Source organism: Mauremys mutica, chromosome 13 (genome assembly GCF_020497125.1).
Source record: "Mauremys mutica isolate MM-2020 ecotype Southern chromosome 13, ASM2049712v1, whole genome shotgun sequence".
Lineage (NCBI taxonomy): Eukaryota > Metazoa > Chordata > Testudines > Geoemydidae > Mauremys > Mauremys mutica.
In genome coordinates, this window is record NC_059084.1 from 27388555 (window position 1) to 27406702 (window position 18148).

Below are 18148 nucleotides of genomic sequence, written 5' to 3' on the forward strand. Positions count from 1 at the left end.
TCCATGTGTCTAGTCCCTTGTATCCGCACCAAGCTCCATTGACTTCGGTGGCCCCCACAAAGGTGCAGGAATATGCCCAAGCAGAATAGTTCATAGGATCAAGGCCTTAGTGGGCAGAGTACAGCAGTCTGCCTGCAATTAGACCTTCCTGGAAATTGCACCCTACCAAGCAACAGCTGGTAGTCAGCACAAGCTTGTCCTATGTGGACAGGGTAGGTAACTGGGATTGCCATTAAAAAGTCAGCATTTAGCCAGTTACAAAGTATACGCTTGAGAGGAAGGATGGTCTAAGTAGATAGGGTGTTAGTCTAGGGCTTGTGAGACCTGAGTTCAATTCCCTGCTCAGGACTTTTGTATGACCTTAGGCAAGTCCTGGCCCAGACCCTTGATGGTATTTAAGTGCCTCACTTCTATTGATATCAATGGAAATTAAAAGCCTAAGTACTTCTGAGGATCTGGGCTTTGGTTCCCCAAGCAGTATTTCCCTACCCCCTAGCAATGTCATGAGGCACTCAGATACTGTCCTGAGGAGGGCTAGATGGATACTACAGATACTAGCTGTGAATCTCCAGCAGCCATTGCTGGTAACTCCAGGTGCATAATCAATTTTTAAAGGCATTCACCATATAAAGAGCTTGGTGCAATGGGCTTTCCTAGCTGACTATCTCGGGATTCTAAACGTGAACTTCACGGAATTCTTTATGTTTTGAAACTTGTCTGGGAGCTGGTAAAATGAGCCTGTTGCAATGAGCACAGCAATGCTGGAAAACATCAGAATGAGTGGCACACAACCCCCATCATGGGGAGAATAAGTGCAATCTCATTCTAAACCCACCTCTTCTTTCCTTTGGAGCTTTTCTGCAAGACAATATTCCTCTGAGGATGAAATTTCCCATGGTTAGACCCTGATCCTGCAATGAGCACCATGCCAGAGGATCCCTCTTCCCACAGAGTCCCACTCAGGTTAGGATCAGGGTCTATGTCATTTTCCATCACTTATGACATTTTTTTATTTGTCATTGAAATGTCTTCAGCTATGTCAAACTTCATCACTTAAGCTTTCTAACAACACTTGACACCGGAACTTGTATTGCTGAGTCACGCAATCATTAATGAGAAAAGCTTTTCCTAACTAGCAACTGTTGTGACGTAGGCTGTGCCTTCCAAGATAGACCAGCTGGATGAATGGTAGCTGTCAATCAAAGAGCTGGCGGTCTCAATTGGTGTCACATGTGGTGAACAAGTCACTTTCCTCCTAGGATCCTCTCCTCCTGCCTAGAACTGCAACCACATTCCATCTCCCATTGGTCAGGATAAGCAATGCACCTGGCTTGTGTGTGCTCCCCATTTGCTGATGTCAGTAGCTATATATTAAGGGCAGAGTGAAGGGTGTATTGTATGGTGCTTGGATTGGTGAGTAGAGATTCAGCTAGGAAGAAAGGTGAGTATGCTGGTTTTTAAGTGGTAGACTTGTTTAAACCCTGATGGTTTTGTTATTTAATACAATATAGTCAGTTGTTTCTCTTTACTGCACCATGATGGGGGGGAAGAGGAGTAATTGGTTTTTAAGCAGAGGGGTGATTTTTCTATTGCCTATCTCTAACAGAGAGAGGGAGACCTATTATCCTCCTTTAATGCTCTTAAATCTAAAAGTATTCCTAAGTGCTTGTTGATTAAAGTTTTTTTGGTCTCTATAGGAGGTGGTATTCTGGGAAAAAAGCTGCAGGGTGTTAGTCTAACAACAGGACTGACTGTTTGTTTATATTTGGGGAGGAGTGACAAAAGGCTGGAGTGTGGAGGTCTCTTCTGACCTGCTACTGTTCTCTCCTCTCCACCTCTGAGTAAGAAATAAGGTGGGTTTTCACTGCAGCCAGAGCCTTTGATTAGGAAGGAGCTGGCAAAAGTGCTAATTACCTGGAGGTGGGAGTTGAATACAATGAAACCTGTGCTGAAGTTTTCAGAGTAGCAGCCGGTGTTAGTCTGTATCAGCAAAAAGAACAGGAGTACTTGTGGCACCTTAGAGACTAACAAATTTATTTGAGCATAAGCTGTGGTGAAGATTCTTCTTCATTAAGCTACTACCTGCCTCTTATAATGTCTAGGTATTATAATATGAGGTCTTAATAAGGTCCACTCTAGGTGCTTAAAAAAATATCTTGACACTTGTAAAATGTCTCATTTTCTTTTTTTTATTGCTGTTTTGGGTTTTTGAGCCTTCAGGGTTCAGGCCTTCCCACTTTCCCTCCATAGCAGTCAGAGCTAGAGACTCTTCTAACACACACTTAGAATGTCAATTGCATGATATGGGGCTGGAATTCTGAGGGGGGTGGGGAACAGGCAACAAGTGATGAACACTAGATTCTCTTAAAACTACCTAGACCTGGTATGAGAGGAGGAAATATGCCATGTAAACAAAACTTGAGCCCATGTGATGACACAAGGGGACTGACTCTCAAAAGTTTATTCTAAAATTTAAAATAGAGTTTCTTAAGCTGCCCAGACTCTGGGACCCCCTGCAGAAATGCTTTGAGCTTGCCACAGGCTTGCAAGCTCTAGCCATGGCTTTCATGGAACAAATGGGAGGGGCAGCTGTGGAACTTAATTTTTTCCCTCTTCTTCTCTTCCCTGCCCCCCAGCTCACATGGCTTTGCCTGAGGGGTAGATGTGCTCGTTGATCACAAGGTGACACTTTGGAGGGGGGCTTTAGGGAAATAGCTGGGGCCTGCGTCCTGGGGAACAAGCTGTGACTTGCTGGATGTGCAGCTTGGTGCTGTGGGCGCCAGCAGGGGGTGACCGTTGGTGGAGGCGTGCTGTGGTGACCACATCGCACCAGGCCTCAAACCCCAGCACAGAGTGCCAGGAGCCTTGAGCAGCCAGTCAGCTTGTGCCAGCTAGATCCCGTAAGGGCAGATGGGATCCGGAGTGGGAGGGGAAGGCTTAAAATGACAATGGAGGGGAGACCATCACCAAGAGCTGCAGACCCTGGGGCAGGGGGGACAGTGACGCACGGGCCCTTGCGCATGAGCTGGGCCCTGTAAAGCCTGGTGAGCTGCAGTAGTGAGATCCTGCCTGCAGTGTGAGTAGGCCTGGCTGGGCTTTGCTTTCCCTAGCGCTGGGTCAGCTTCCCAGGTCTCAAGGGAAATCTGAGACTTTGGGGTGAAGGAGAACTTTGCTGAACAAAGCTGGATCTTGGTGCCTCTAGAACTTTTTTGGGGGGGGGGGGGCGGGGGGAGATTTGAAGCTGCAGTTGTACTTGCTCTGCTCTGAGAGCATGAGGCTTGATTGAAGATGGTGGCTGTGCTCTCTGGTGGGAGACTTTGAGCATAGACTAGAAAACAGTCTGAACAAAAGCTACTTGGCCCAGTGATCCTGAGCAGGTTACAGACTCTAGCACTGCTTGGCTGCCTTCCCTCTGAGTGCCTGGATTATTCCTCTGCTCTCGCAGTGGGGCTGCCCTGCAGACTCCCTTCGTAGCAGCACCCTATTGCCTTCAATGCATGTTGCAGTTCTTGGGTTGTACTCACTCTGTTGGAGGCTATAACTTGTAGGAGAAGTCCTGACCTAACTGCTGGATTGTTCTTGCCTTTCAGTTGCATCTAACTAGAAGATGTCTGACGAGAGCCAAACAACTACTCCTGCCCCTGCCCCAGACAGCAAGGAGCAGCAGGTAACTGCTCCGCAGCATGTGTAAGATCCTGATCTGTGCTGCTACCTACCAACCAACAGAGGCAGCTTAGTCCTTCACCAGTGTCTAGGCATGCAGTCCTTGCCCCTGTTATAGTGACATGGGTCTTTTTCTCTTAGTCCTGAACCAGCACTTAATGTTCTTGAGTGGGAATGGTCAGTTACCAGTGGTGCTCTCCACTTACCGCAGTGAACACACACACTAGATTATAACTCGTAAGTGGAACTCCCTGGGTCTGATTCTCCACTGAACTGCAGCAGCATTATGCTGGTGGCTGAGTGGAGAATAGGCCTGCTTTTTGAGCCAAAACTTGGCAAATGCTCCTATTAATCTAAATTCCTTCTGATATCTTTGCCAAAGTGACAGGTGCTATAACTTTTTTGTTTGTTTTTTATGCTAAATGCAAGTGGCTTGTGGAGAGCCTATTAAAAAGCTTTTTGGCTTAATCTCAGCCACTGCCTGCCCTAGGTAAAATGACAAGCCTCAGTAGGACTTCCTGGCTTGCTAGCCATTGAAGAGCTAGTTCTTACTAATTGTCTCTAAATCTGCCACCCATGCTTGACTTTCCCATGCCACTTACCTTCTTCCCCCCCCCTCCCACTGCTTGGGAACTAGTCTCCTGGCCATCCTCTGGGACAGGCTCCTGGAGTATGCTGTGGTGTAATCTGTCAATGACATGCCTGACAAATTCAGGCTACTCTAGGTGAACATCTAGACCCGGGATCAGCAACCATTGACACATGGCCCACCAGGGTGGGCCAGGCTGTCTTGTTTACCTGCTGTGTCTGCAGGTTTGGCCAATTGCTGTTTGCGGCTGCAGGCCAATAGGGGCTGCAGGAAGCAGTAGAGGCTGAGGGATGTGCTGGCTGTGGCTTCCCCCAGTCCCCATTACCTGGAGTGGTGCAGCTTCCACTGGCCATGGTTCAATCAGCCAAACCTGCAGATGTGGCAGGTAAACCAACTCGCCCAGCCTGCCAGGGGGCTTACCCTGGTGGGCTGCATGGCAAAGGTTGCCACTCCAGGCCAGAGACAGCTCATAGTAGGAGTTGTCTCTGGCCTGAAGGAAGCATGTCAAGCAAACTTATGTTGTGGGGGCGGGGGTGTACATAAAGCCCAGTTACTAGTTTTCTGAGCTACCCTAGAACTCTCTGCTAAAGAGGGGTCCAGGGCTGACCTGTCAAACTGCTGATATGAGTTTCTAGCAGTGTGGCTTACAACACACCTCTGTGCCTCAAAACTAGAGGGAGAAATGGGGTAGGGGAAACTTCTGTGGTATGTGTCTAAAAATCTGATTTGGGGGGGGAATACCTTGAGAGTTGCTTAACTTCTACTGGAAGACAGGGCTTGCCCAGAGGGGGAGCAAGTGGGGCAATTTGCCCTGGGCCCCACAGGGACCCCCAAGAGTTTTTTGGGGCCCTGGAGCAGGGTCCTTCACTCACTCTGGGGGCCCTGGAAAACTCATGGGGCCTGGGCCCCTGGAGCCTCTTCCGCTCCAGGTCTTCGGCAGCAGGGGGTCCTTCCACTCCAGGACCCACCGCCGAAGTGCCAGGTCTTTTCTGGCAACTTGGCAGCGGGGGGGGGGGCCCTGAATCCCCTGCCGGAAGAACAGTTTTAGGGCAGGAGATCTGTAGCAACAAAACTGTTACCTAGTGAGGGTTATAAAAGAGGACTGATTCCGGTATGAACTGTCACATCATTTACATGACTGTTCTTCTGCCTTGTTAGACCACAGCGAGTCAAGTGGCTGGTCTACCTTTGTTCAAGTCCACTTATGACATGGTGTTGTCTGCCCTGACTTCTGCCAAAGAAACCCAGCCATTAATCAGATCTGTGTGCGAGGCAGCAGAGAAAGTGACTGCCATGGCTGATGAAGCTGTCACTAGTGCACAGCCGACTCTAACTGATCTGGAGCCTCAGAGTGAGTAAGCCATGGGCTGGCAATGGCCTTCCCTTTTGTAAGGCATAGGGAAAGCAAGTGGGTGCTTGGTGTTTGATGGGTAGCTTGTTTGTGGGGGTGGGCGGGGGAGGGAAGCACCTCATAGCTCCAGTTCTGAAGAGTTCTGGACTTCAGTGCTATTTGGGGGGGAGTGACTTTACAAGTGAGCGATAACACAGTAATAACTGTTGTGCTAGCAGCTTCTGAAAGGCTTGAACAGGTCCCTTCTCTGGACAGACCATATTTGAAATAGACTATGCCCACACTAAAGAGGGGATGCTGTGAAAAGCAGTGATCGTGAACATCACTTGCCCGTCATCTTAGTTCAAAACTTGCATGCTTCCGGTTTGTACTGGGAGGGTGTCTGTACAGAGCTTTTTAGAAGCGCTCTGTCAGACTCAAAAGAGCAGAAGGCTAAAACCACAGCAGACTGAAGGAGGGGTTCTAGGTGTAGCAAGCCTGTGGAGTAAGACCTCCTTCCCCACCCCCCCCAGAGATCATTCATGAAACTCCAGGTGGCAAAGGAGACTGTTGCTCTTCTCAGCACTGGAGGCAAAGAGGTTGTATGGAGCACTGAACACCATAACTAGGTGACTAAATCTGATGTGGACAGGAAGGGGAAGCTGCTCTGAACAGTGGTAGGCAACATAGCTTTTTTTGCAGCAGTATATTGGGAAGACTAAAGAGGAGGTCAGAATCTGGTTGTGTAAAGAAGGTGGTTGCTGGGGGTGGAGGGTGCACTCACATCCACATCTGGGCCTGTCTTTCAAAAGTGCTGAACACTGGGCAGCTCCCACTGAGAATAAGAGCTGCTGGGTGCAGATTTTTTTCCAAAAATCTGGTCCTAGATGCAGATCTTGGGCAAACCTTTCTCTGGGTCTTTGCTGCACTGGCATAGGCAGCTCTGGCTTCAGGCATCCCCTGTTACAAGGGATAATTCCTCAGATGTTCATCTGTCCTCACAGACAAGGTTCTCAGGACAGCAAATGCTCCTAGTGGCATATAAAGAGACTGCCAAGGTCACTAGGCAGCTCAGGTGTCAAGTGATCTTGGCAAAGGAGGAGACTGCTCCCCTTTCTCTGGAGATGGCTCCTAAAACACCTCAGCTTATCCAGCTGCTCAAGGCATAAAGAACATTCCCACTCTTGGGTTCCCATATTCATAGCTGCTCCCTACACGTCTTCCATTGACTTCAGATAGTCTGCAAAGAACTGCCTTTGAAGCATTGACCCATTAAATATTGGGGTTTCTACCACTCTCTAAAGACAATAGAGCAGCAGCATTAGGCTGGGTAAGAACAACACCCTGTATGGAGGGGGAAATATTACCTGAAATAACACTGCCCTGGGAGGCTCTTGACCTAACTGCCCATTTATGACTAGTGTCTTGGACTTGCTGATGGGACTCAGTTTCTGGTCTGTGGGGAAACTGTTTTCTTTCATTCCAATATGGAAGCATCATTGCATGAAAAGGTAATTGTTATGCAGGAAATTCTCAGAAATATTGAAATGACCTTATTAGAGACTAAATGAAGCATGCTGATGTTTTGACTATTACAGCAGGTTTTAGATTATAAAATTTGCTGTAAGTGCATCATCCTTATCAAAAACATGGTGGTTTTCTTAACTCGACAATCTGTTCTGCAAAACACTCCAATTTGTGTTTGAACTGGCATTTCCTGAGGGGAAACTTTGACCAGCTCTATTCAAACAGCCTAGTCTAATGCCAACTGAGTAAAAACATGCTTCTCCAACGTATGAAATGACTTTTCTAGCATATGTCTGCACGTACCCTCTGTAAACCTGGAGACTACATGCTTCATATCTTGTCTCTAGTTGCAATTGCAAATGAGGGTGGTTGCAAGGGCCTGGAGAAACTGGAGGAGAAGCTGCCAGTCCAAGAGCCAGCGGATCAGGTAATTACCTCTCATGGGTGGGAAGGTCTGGTCTCAATGTTCTAGAGAGCTAGTTCAGAGCTGCCCCTGAGTCTTCAGGCTAGTTAGAATTTGATTGTTTGCCGAGAATTACTTCTGCCTAGAATAAAGTACTAGGCTCTTCTCACAGAAGGCTTCCTCTTATCTCACTGCCCTTTCAGCTGCTAGTTGGAGCTGGACAAATAATTCATAATTAGCAAATTTTAGTTCTTACTGTCTGAATTTGCCACAAATAGTGATCCTTGATCGCTTTTACTTGAAATTGCATGATATCTTACCTACCTTGAAGTTGGCCAGCAAAGACTCATGCCCTCTCCTGCTATTTTGATAGATGAAGACCTGAGGCTTTTCTCAAGACACTTTTACCTTTTATATCAAATAGTCTGGTCTTAGTTTAGCTGGGAGATCTGTTAGATAGGGAAGGGGAGATCAATACTTGAAGGTGGCTGCTCATGCAAAACGTTGATTGTTGAGGGAGATGTATAATGTTTCTTTTTTAGAAGAAGTCTATTCAACTGCACAACTTCAGGTCTCATGACCCTTGCAGTGATTCACTAACTTTTTAGGCCAGATGAGACTTGAACTTCTTTATTTAAAGACTTTTTTTTTCCTTCTGAAACTCCTCAGTCCTCTTAGGCATCCTAAAGCAGCCAAAAAGGGCACAAGCCCACGTTGGTCTCTGCTGGACACTTCTTAGATTTAGTTCATGTGAAGTACTCAATATGTAAGCTGTCATGGTTATGCATATAGGTCATATTGGATATTATCATCCCTGATAAGTGTACGATGTAATTGATCCTCAGAGAGCCTGAAGCTATAAAGCTCAATGTGACATTTGCTCAGAGCAAATATTCAATAGCTGCTGTTTCCATAAATATTCCTGCCACTAAAATCCTCTGGGAATATAGCTGGGGAGCAAAGAGTTAAATCTACTAATGTACTCCTGACTGCTCATTAAATCAAACTGGGAGGAACTTTCAAGTCCCATTGAGCCAGTCACTTAGGTGCTTGTGGAAAAACCCAACCACCATCTCTAGTAATACTTGCTCCCACTCAGTCTGGTGCCCAGACTCCATCTCCCATCCAACTATAAAACTCTGGAGATATTGGTACAGTCCCCTCAAGGTCAGACCCCTGTAGTACAGCACTGGCATAGGTGGAAACAAGTTTTATACCAATTTGATTTCTTCCCCTAGGATCTCTTGGACACCAAAGAGCTGGTGTCCTCCAAAGAGGTGGATGCTGTGAGCAGCAGAATGACTGAGGTGGTAGATGTAACCAAGGAGACTCTTCAGGGCAGCATAGAGGCTGCAAAATCAATGGTGACCAGTGGCATGAGCACAGTCATGGGCTCCACAGTGGGTCAAATGGCTATGAGTGGAATGGAAGCTGTGCTGGAGAAATCTGAGGATCTGGTGGATCACTACCTCCCCATCACAGATGAGGAACTAGGTCTGAGAATGCATGCTTGACCCTTAATTACAAATAGTACATGTCTGTCTCTCCCTCCATTAAATCTCTTTCCTACAAAGAGTGAGAACATGAGTCTGGGAAGGTGTGATATTTTTTAAGCATTAATGCAGCAGGCTTGCTGAAGGCCCAGCCATTCTGTTCCCTCACCAGCAGTCTAATTAAATCAGGTTAGTCATCAAGAAACGGCTAGGTCCTATGAGGCTAGTGAGTGGCATAGTCACTCCCACACATATCTTCCACCCTATGGAGTGGGTACCTACCCTGATCTTCAGGGGGCAGGGAAAGAGGCCCTGTATGGTGCACCTATTTCAACGTAATCTTGGAGAGATGAGGCCAAACTCTCTGAAGTGGGTACAACTTGCAAAGACAAGGACTTGTACAAATGACTCCATTCTGGATCTGTCCCTGAGGAAAAGGGCATGGGTTTTTTTGGAGATGGCAGGTGGAACTAGGCAAAAGGGCCATATTCTTGGGGTCTCTGAGTACCCCAAATCACTTCAGAAAGAAGGTTTAAATAGCTTTGAGGGTGTACACTAGCGCTAAATTTGTAGCAGGAAGCAACGCCGGTGGGATGGAGGCTCTTCTAGGTAGAAGCCTTGGAGTGAAGCAAAATAACTTCAAGGATAATATGGCTTTCTTGACCCAAAAGGACTTAGTGCCTCAAAGTAAGGGACTGATTCTTCATCATAGTTACCAACAATAGTTGTCACATGACAGTAGTACAGCTACCATTGTTTTGTTCCCACTGAGTGAAGCTGAAAGCTACAGAATATTCAAGATGTCACTGCTATTTCCTCTAGCTGCATGTACAAATAGTTAAGTGACTGGACACAAGTAGGAGAACTACCTAGAGAAACTTGCTAAAAGTCTTCCTCACAGGAATCTAGTGTGCATCTTGAGTTAAAAACAGACAAATGAGGTGACAAGTGGGAGGGTAATTCAGACCTCTGATCTGGATGCCTAAATCTGGATTCTTATTGCTGCACAAATAACACTGCAGAATGCAAATGTACACTTGAAAAAGTCCTTGGGTATGTCTACATTGGAATAAGACCCACAGCATGGCTGTGGTTGCCCTGGGTAAGCTGATTCAGGCTAAAAATTGCTGTGTAGATGTTTGGCCTCAGGCCAGAGACTGCAAGTGAGGAGGGTCCCAGAATCCAGCACAAGTCTGAATGTCTACACCACAATAAAACAACCCCATGAGCCAGTGTCAGCTGATATAGGCCAGCAGCAGGTGTTAATTGCTGTGTAGGTAGGCCCCAAAGAATGACACAGACTGAGCAGACCAGAGAGCCTGCAGTGGGAAAGGGGGGTGAACACAACTTCATTGAGTAAAGGGCTGGAAGACTTATGCTTGGATTGACATGTCTGCTGTTCCTGGGTTACTTTTAATCTTTTGCATTCCTCTATACTGAGAATGGAAGGCTGGACATATCAATGGCACAGAATCAGCCAAACAGGGAAGAGTTGGAATGCACTCATCTTCCCTGGTAACTCTCACCTGGGTCTTCATGGGGGACTAAACCTGAAGATTATGGCCATTGTCCAGATTGTTAAACCAATACTGAACTCTCCATTACCAGGGAAATGCTTATCTGTACTGAAAAGCTCTGCATTTCTATCTGCATAGACCCACCTCGTGCCAGGTACCTGGCCTGTTGACTTCAATGGGACCCCTGCATGAAGGGAGATCATGTCAGTTGAGAACACCTGGCTGAAAGTGTGACTCCATCTGCCCTATAGCACAGAATTTGGCTATGACTCTTCTTACGTCTAGGTGGGATGTGGTGGACAAGATCTCCAATACATGGTAGCATAGTGTACACTTGCAATTTAAACACTCATGAAAGATGACCTAGGAGGCAGTAACTTTGTTTGGGACTGGCATGAGGCCTTTCATACAATCTCATGGGGCAGATCCCTCCAACCAGCTGCTGAAGGGAATAAAATGTCTTATTGGGGGTGATATTTCTAAATCTAAACCCCTGGTTATTTTGCGGAACTTCAGCTCCGTGAGGCCTTGGATAGAGTAGGTGGCTCATGTTGACCCCATGCCCTTCATCCAAAAGGGTGACTGACCTTGTTCTCATTCCTTACAGCAAGCTTAGCTGAATCTGTGGAGGGAGCTGAAGAGTCTGCTGTCCAGCATCAGGGCTACTTTGTGCGGCTGGGCTCCTTGTCAGCTCAGCTCCGCCAACGTGCCTACCAGCATTCCTTGGGCAAAGTGAGACAGGCTAAGCAAGGCATGCAGGAGACCTTCCTACAATTTCATGAAGTCCTTGACCTGGTAAGAACTCTGTTCCCTCATCTTCTTAAGTATCCTGTCCTAACACTATTTTTGTGGAAAATGGTCGTCTTGGTTTCTGTGGCCTCAAGAGGCTCAATCCAGGAGAATAGCTGTATTGTCCCAGCAGTGCTGCTGTGTCCAGCAGCCTCTTTATGCTGGTGTTGCCATCTTTATAAGTGGCTCAGTGAGGCATAAAATATATGTGAGTTCTTGTAGTAGAAATTCATCCTTTGTTCCTTGCTGATTCTGTCCCCTTCTAGATTAACTCTATCAGGCAGAACGTTGATCAGAAGCTTCAGGATGGCCAGCAGAAGCTGCACCAGATGTGGCTTGACTGGAGCAGCAAGCAGCCAGAAGGAAGTAGTGATGCAGGCTCTACGGAGCCAAAGGTATTTGGGTACTGGAGAGCAGTTCTGAACTGGGACATCACTGCAGAAAAAACAGACTGATACAGCATGGCCAGAGGGCAGCAGGAGAGGGTTAGAAGGGAGCCTTATTCCCTGTAGAGGGAATAAAGTTTGCTATAGGTTAATTAGAGCACCTTGAAGCCAATTAGAGCACCTGCAGTCAGTCACCTGATAAAAACCCCTGCTTCAATCAGACAGGGGAGTGGTGTTGGAGCAGAGAACAGTTTGAAGGGAAGCAGAGGAAAGTTTGGAGAAGTGCTGTGGTGGGTTAAGTAGTCCAAGACCCTAGGTAAAGGGGCACCTGGCTTGTGCAGAGGGAGGGCAGGAAGCCCCCCCCCCCCCCGTACAAGCAGAAGGGCAGGAGAGGGAAGTAGCCTAGGGAAGGAACTGTCAGTTCATGTGGTTTACCACTATCCTCAGGGCCCCTGGGCTGGGACCCAGAGTAGAGGGCAGGCCCAGGTCCCTCCCTCTCCACTCCCCTCCTCTAGGACACTAGTGGGGCAGTTAATATTCCAATTCAGGGCCAAGAAATGGGGCCCTGACCCCCCCCCCCCCCCCCAAGAGAGCACGAGACCCATCATAATAGTGCCGGCAACTTGCCACAAGACCTAGTTCACTTCAATGTGTCTTCTAAACCTGTTAACTTGCTGCTTTACAGCAGGTGGAGTCTCATACTCTGGCCATGTCTCAGAGCATCACTCAGCAGCTGCAGGACACCTGTCAGACCCTGAAGGCCAGCATCCAGGGCCTCCCTTCCAGCCTACAGGAAAAGGTGCAGCAGGTTCTCAAGAACTTAGAAGAGCTCCACAATTCCTTCTTTGTTGCCAAGTCTTTCCAGGACCTACCAAGTGTCACCCAGAGCCAGGAGAAGATAACCAAAGCCCAGGAGTACATAGATGAGCTGCTTGAGTATGTAGAGCACAACACTCCTTTCTCCTGGCTGGTGGGACCCTTCACCCCATCTGGCAGAGCCTATGTAACACCACAGGAGGAGCCTGAGAAAGAGGTGGTGGCTCAGAAGGCAGACTAGGGACCATATTATAGCTGTACCTAGCAAGGTCTCTGGAAAGTTCCTAATGTATAAAGGGGTAGAGCTTTTGTGGGAGGAGTGGGGACTAACTTCTCTGGCCAGCACTAATATCACACCTTGAACCCAGTTGACTGTTTGCAGGTGAATGCCTTGAGAAAAACTAATAAAGTAACTAAACTTATTAGCCAATGGCTCTTTTCCCAGGAATACCTTAGACCCAAGAACAGTCTTATAGCAATAGACCTTCAAGCCTGTTAAAAGTAAGTCGGCTTTGCACTGAATAGCTTCCTCTAATCCTCCTAGAGACCATGTATGGCGCAGAATCTCTAACAAAAAAATAAAAATAAAGCATTGTTTAAAGGCTGTCAGTCTGACTTGTCTCTAATTCATCTCTCTCTCTCTCATATAATTGGTTGAGAGCATTTAATTGAAACTACATCTTGTGCCCTCTGAGCTGGGCTCTCCCCACTAAACCATCTTGCCTGACTACTCCTACATTCCTGGCCCCAGCAGCTTCTGACAGGGGAAGGGGAACCTCCTGGGGGAAAACAAAAACCAAACATGTTGGCTTGGGGTGGGGTATATTCTCTCCACACAATAACAAAACTATGATTCAGGCAATAGTTAGTTCTGTCCCAATGGCAGTTTTAAAAGCCTATACTCTAAAACCTCCAGCACTCTTTTAGAACTGTACAGGATGCTTCTGTTGAGACCTGCAGAGCTTCCTTCTACCTGTGCCAGGTCCTGAGATACTAGTCTCTTGCTTACAGAAAAGCCATTTGAGGTAATCTCTGGAGACCTATGTGGTCATTCTGTCTGAATCCTGTATGTCTAGTTTTGACTTATAACCCACTCTGTTTTCATGCAAGGAACCATGAAGCTGAAGCTTTCCTAAGGCTGGACAGTGGTCTTCTGCATCCTATGTAGTGCAAGTTTTAGTAGCAATCTTGCTAACTGACCTGCACAACTCATGGGTCTCATGCTAGCTGATCTTTAGAAACTGAAATGGGCAGAACCTGTGGGGGGGAGGGCTGCTTTTTTCACCTTTCCTTCCACGCATTGCTTTCCCCCCCCCCCCCCCCGGATCCTGGCATCAGAAGCTTCTTAACTGAGATGAGAACACTACAGACAGACTAAGATGGCTGTTTAGCAACCTTAATTTTAGTGGGTTTTTGTTTTTTATCCTTTCTCTACAGGACTACTTTTCTGCAGGTCACACAACCACTGTTCCATAGCAGAGATGAGTCAGACTCCTAGATTTCCTTTGTCTGTCTGACTCTTGTAGCTGGGGCTCCTTAATTTCTTGGGGGAATTCCAATATAGCATAATAATGCTCACAGGAAAGGTAAGATCAGTATCCAGCCTCTAAGCTTCAGCTGCTGCAGGTAGCTTTCAAAAGCCAGAAGAATCCTTGGTGTCCCACTTACAGGCAACTCAGTACCCCTTGCAAAGCCCTCTTCTCCCCCCCCCCCCCCAATCCTGTTCACTTTTTCATTTTTTTAAATGACTTGGTAAAAGTTGAAAGCTTTCACTCATGTGAGTGAAATATTCAAGCAAAATGTCCCTGGAGGAATAGGGCAGCTTGGGGAGTGTTGGACACAACAGTCTGTGCTGAAAGGCAGGTCTTAGTGGCTTAAGTATCACAAGCTCCTCCTGCAATCCTCAGTTCAAATTCTTGTGTTCTGTTCTATTTAGGTTCTTTACACCAGGCTCACCACACTTGTACCTGAGCTGAACTCAACATGGCTGAGTCTGGCCTGGTTTAATATTGCATGAGCAAAGGATTTGGACTGACCCTCATACAACTGAGGGTATTTCCAGGGATGCTGGTGACTTACCATGTCACTGGGTGCTGGCATGCCAACACTCTGTGATCCTGAGTAGACTAGCAGAGTTTGAGCATTGTTCAGACTGCACAGCAGAGTTTTTCAAACCCACCGTGACCTAGATCTGTTTAAGGGAGCAGGGGTGTGGTGTCTGTGAGGTGTGGGTTTTGTTTTTGTTTTCTCTTCTGATCTGGGGCCCAGCTGTGGTTAACCTCTGGTCAAACTGATAACCTAGAACTCCATGTCTTTCTAACACAGTTGAATCAGGGTCTGGTCCCAGCCACAGCAGTTTTGGCCAAACTGCCTTCAGGCAAAGTTACCAGCTCAGTTTTTAATTGACCATTTCCCTTTAATTAAAGCTCTTTGAGGCACTTCATGAGAGGCCTGGAGTAAGTGTTCCTACTAGTTTGCTCTTGCATGAGATAAACACTGAAGGTACCAACCCCCAGGTGTGCTGTCAGAACAGGTTTTTGTGTTGGCTCTGGAGCCATGGTGAGTTCTCCTGGCGGGAAGGAAAGTATGTCAGAATTGATCTGTCTGTGAGCCAGGGAGAGACACAACAAGCTCCACAAGGGGAGGCCTGCAGCTTCCTTGCTGACAGGGAGATAGCATGATTCAAGTGCTGTAGCAGCATTCTGCATATCCCTGCCTCCAGTTCAGAGAGGAGGTAGGAACAGGATGTCAGTGTAGGTTTATTAGCAAGTTGGCAGCTAGTGTCTCAAAGTTCTAGACAAACAACTGCATTCTTATTTTCTCAACTAAAATTCTCCAGTTGGTTTTCTGTACAGGGTTTTTACTTTATTCAGCTCTGACAATCTGCTGAGAGTGTCTGTCACTTATGGAAGCAGATGTCTGGCTACAGCGAGCAAGTGATCAGATTGTTGATGTCAGGAACAAAGGTTGTCTGAGTCCCTAATTCAGTTTTAGGGAAGGCTGCCTTTCCAGCAATATAAAGCATCATCCTAAAGGCCTGCTCCAGCTCCCAGCCCAAATAATCTAGGAAAGGCTGCAACCAGCCATTTACTTAACATAGGAATCCCCAAGAACAATATCACTATTATAAACAGTGAGAGGTGTTAGGTAATGAGATGCTGCTTCCTCACTACTCATTGTACTGACCTCTGAAGGTGTTAGGAACCTGAGGAATTAGGTTCACTGCTATTTTAAAGGAACACAACTTCAGTAAAGTCTGGGGTTGGCCTCCTTACACCAGCAGTGACTTTAGCTCCTGCTATAGTGCTCAAATTTTCAATACTGATTGAAAGGGTTTCTTAAATTTTTGTTCCATAATATTTTTGTTTTGTAAAGACAATTACTTAGCAGATACAGTCCAGTGCTCTAACTCTCACATCCTGCGTTCTATTCCCAACTCTGTCACTCTCCTGCTGGGTGACCTTGGCAAAGTCCAGTTACCACCTCACTTTCCCCCATCCATACAATGGGGCTAGTGATACTAACCTTTGTAAAACACTATGAGACCTATGGGTGAAAAGCAGAGTATTCAGGATAGGTATTTTTAATAGAAAACTAATCAGCTACTACAGGGAAAAATACTGTTATGATCTATACAAGCCTTGCTGAGCTGGGCCCTGAGACTATACATGCACAGAAAGTGAGGGATCAATCACAGGAAATGTTGATTAAACCCTAGAAGCTGGTACAACTGGCTACTTTGAGTCTAAGTGGGGGTGGGGTTGCAGCAATTTGGAAATGTGGTTCACTGGCAGAGATGCATGAAGGATCTTGACTAAAAGAGCAAGAACTTTCCCACCTCAGGACTGAGGTGCTTCCTAGTCTTGGACTAAGCCTGCCAGCATCATTCACAGTTCCAGCCAGTCCCATCACTTACCTTGCTCTTCAATGAGCTGTTAAAAACATAAATTTTAAAGTTACACCCCCAAAAAATGCAAAATAAAATGCACAATTACCCCAAGTCTTCCCTGAGAAACCATTAAATGGGCTAGTTGGCAATTTAGATTTGTCTTAAATAACTCCTGTGGTCAGCTTTGACTCCAGCACTATGAGATCCATCTCCATAACCATGCTAAATCTTATGTCTAAACAGGAGCTGTGTGCTATTGCATTCTACCAGCCCCAGAAGCAGTGGAGGATTAAGTAGAATAATTTTGTTACCAGTGACCAAAGAAGACGACACTGAGCTTCAGCCACTTAAGAAAAGGGCTGAAGGGATGGAATTCCTTCCAGCCCCTTGGACATCTAGTTCAAATAAAGGTTCTGAGAAGAGTGTTTATACCAGGACAGACTTTGTCAAGTGGAACCAGGGCCAGCTCTAGAGTTTTCGCTGAAGCTGCCCCTGAATTGCCACCGCCGCGGAAACACGCCTGCCGCCCTAAGGGTACAGGGACTGCCCCCACCATCCGGGGCGGCAATTCAGCGTGCTGCTTGGGGCAAAACAACAGGAGTTGCCGCCCCAAGCACCAGCTTGGAATGCTGGTGCCTGGAACCAGCCTTGGCTGGTTGACCTCCATTCAGCTATCCCTCTCTGTGATATTTATAGAGCCCTCCCTATTATATCTAAAACATCCCAACTATTTTAAAAGAGAACAATAAAAATAACAATAGTGCAATTTATAAGATCTTGGGAGAAAGGGTGGGGTTGTGTGTGTGTCACAAATTATATGTGGAGATATACCTATTTCATAGAACTAGAAGGGACCCTGAAAGGTCATCAAATCCAACCCCCTGCCTTCACTAGCAGGACCAAGTACTGATTTTGCCCTAGATCCCTAAGCAGCTTCCTCAAGGATTGAGCTCACAGCCCTGAGTTTAGCAGGCCAATGCTCAAACCACAGAGCTATTCCTCCTCCACTCATTGTGGGGAAACTGATTCAAATAAATGAATTTGGTTCATAGAATCTCAGGGTTGGAAGGAACCTCAGGAGGTCATCTAGTCCAACCCCCTGCTCAAAGCAGGACTAATCCCAACTAAATCATCCCAGCCAGGGCTTTGTCAAGCCTGACCTTAAAAACCTCTAAGGAAGGAGATTCCACCACCTCCCTAGGTAACCCATTCCAGTACTTCACCACCCTACTAGTGAAAAAGTTTTTCCTAATGTCCAACCTAAACCTCCCCCTCTGCAACTTGAGACCATTAGTCCTTGTTCTGTTATTTTCTACCACTGAGAACAGTCTAGATCCATCCTCTTTGGAACCCCCTTTCAGGTAGCTGAAAGCAGCTATCAAATCCCCTCTCATTCTTCTCTTCTGCAGGCTAAACAATCCCAGTTCCCTCAGCCTCTCCTCATAAGTCATGTGCTCCAGCCCCCTAATCATTTTTGTTGCCCTCCGCTGGATTCTCTCCAATTTATCCACATCCTTCTTGTAGTGTGGGACCCAAAACTGGACACAGTACTCCAAATGAGGCCTCACTAGTGCTGAATAGAGGGGAATGATCACATCCCTCGATCTGCTGGAAATGCCCCTACTTATACAACCCAAAATGCCATTAGCCTTCTTGGCAACAAGGGCACACTGTTGACTCATATTCAGCTTTTTGTCCACCGTAACCCCTAGGTCCTTTTCTGCAGAACTGCTGCCCAGCCATTCG

The 18148-nt window shown here is 46.8% G+C and overlaps 1 protein-coding gene across 2 annotated transcripts; it reads left to right on the top strand.

Annotated features, from left to right (window-relative positions):
* The first annotated feature begins 1298 nt into the window (after positions 1 to 1298).
* LOC123348688 (perilipin-3-like) lies at positions 1299 to 13117 on the top strand. 2 transcript variants are annotated; one of them, XM_044986291.1, is made up of 8 exons: positions 1299 to 1441; positions 3591 to 3667; positions 5411 to 5603; positions 7457 to 7536; positions 8751 to 9006; positions 11130 to 11317; positions 11578 to 11706; positions 12383 to 13117. In XM_044986291.1, the coding sequence occupies exons 2-8, from the start codon at positions 3608 to 3610 to the stop codon at positions 12752 to 12754; spliced, it is 1278 nt and encodes a 425-aa protein (XP_044842226.1). In that variant the 5' UTR covers positions 1299 to 1441; positions 3591 to 3607; the 3' UTR covers positions 12755 to 13117. The 2 variants fall into 2 exon arrangements, with proteins under 2 accessions (XP_044842226.1, XP_044842227.1); XM_044986292.1 differs by lacking the exon at positions 1299 to 1441 and adding an exon at positions 2866 to 2900.
* The last annotated feature ends 5031 nt before the right edge of the window (positions 13118 to 18148 follow it).

Bases quoted from the DNA above. Each gene is read 5' to 3' on its own strand.
- LOC123348688 (XM_044986291.1), top strand. From the start codon at position 3,608: ATGTCTGACGAGAGCCAAACAACTACTCCTGCCCCTGCCCCAGACAGC. The intron at 3,668-5,410 runs GTAACTGCTCCG...CTGCCTTGTTAG, and splicing joins CAGACAGCAAGGAGCAGCAG to ACCACAGCGAGTCAAGTGGC. The intron at 5,604-7,456 runs GTGAGTAAGCCA...TCTTGTCTCTAG, and splicing joins AACTGATCTGGAGCCTCAGA to TTGCAATTGCAAATGAGGGT.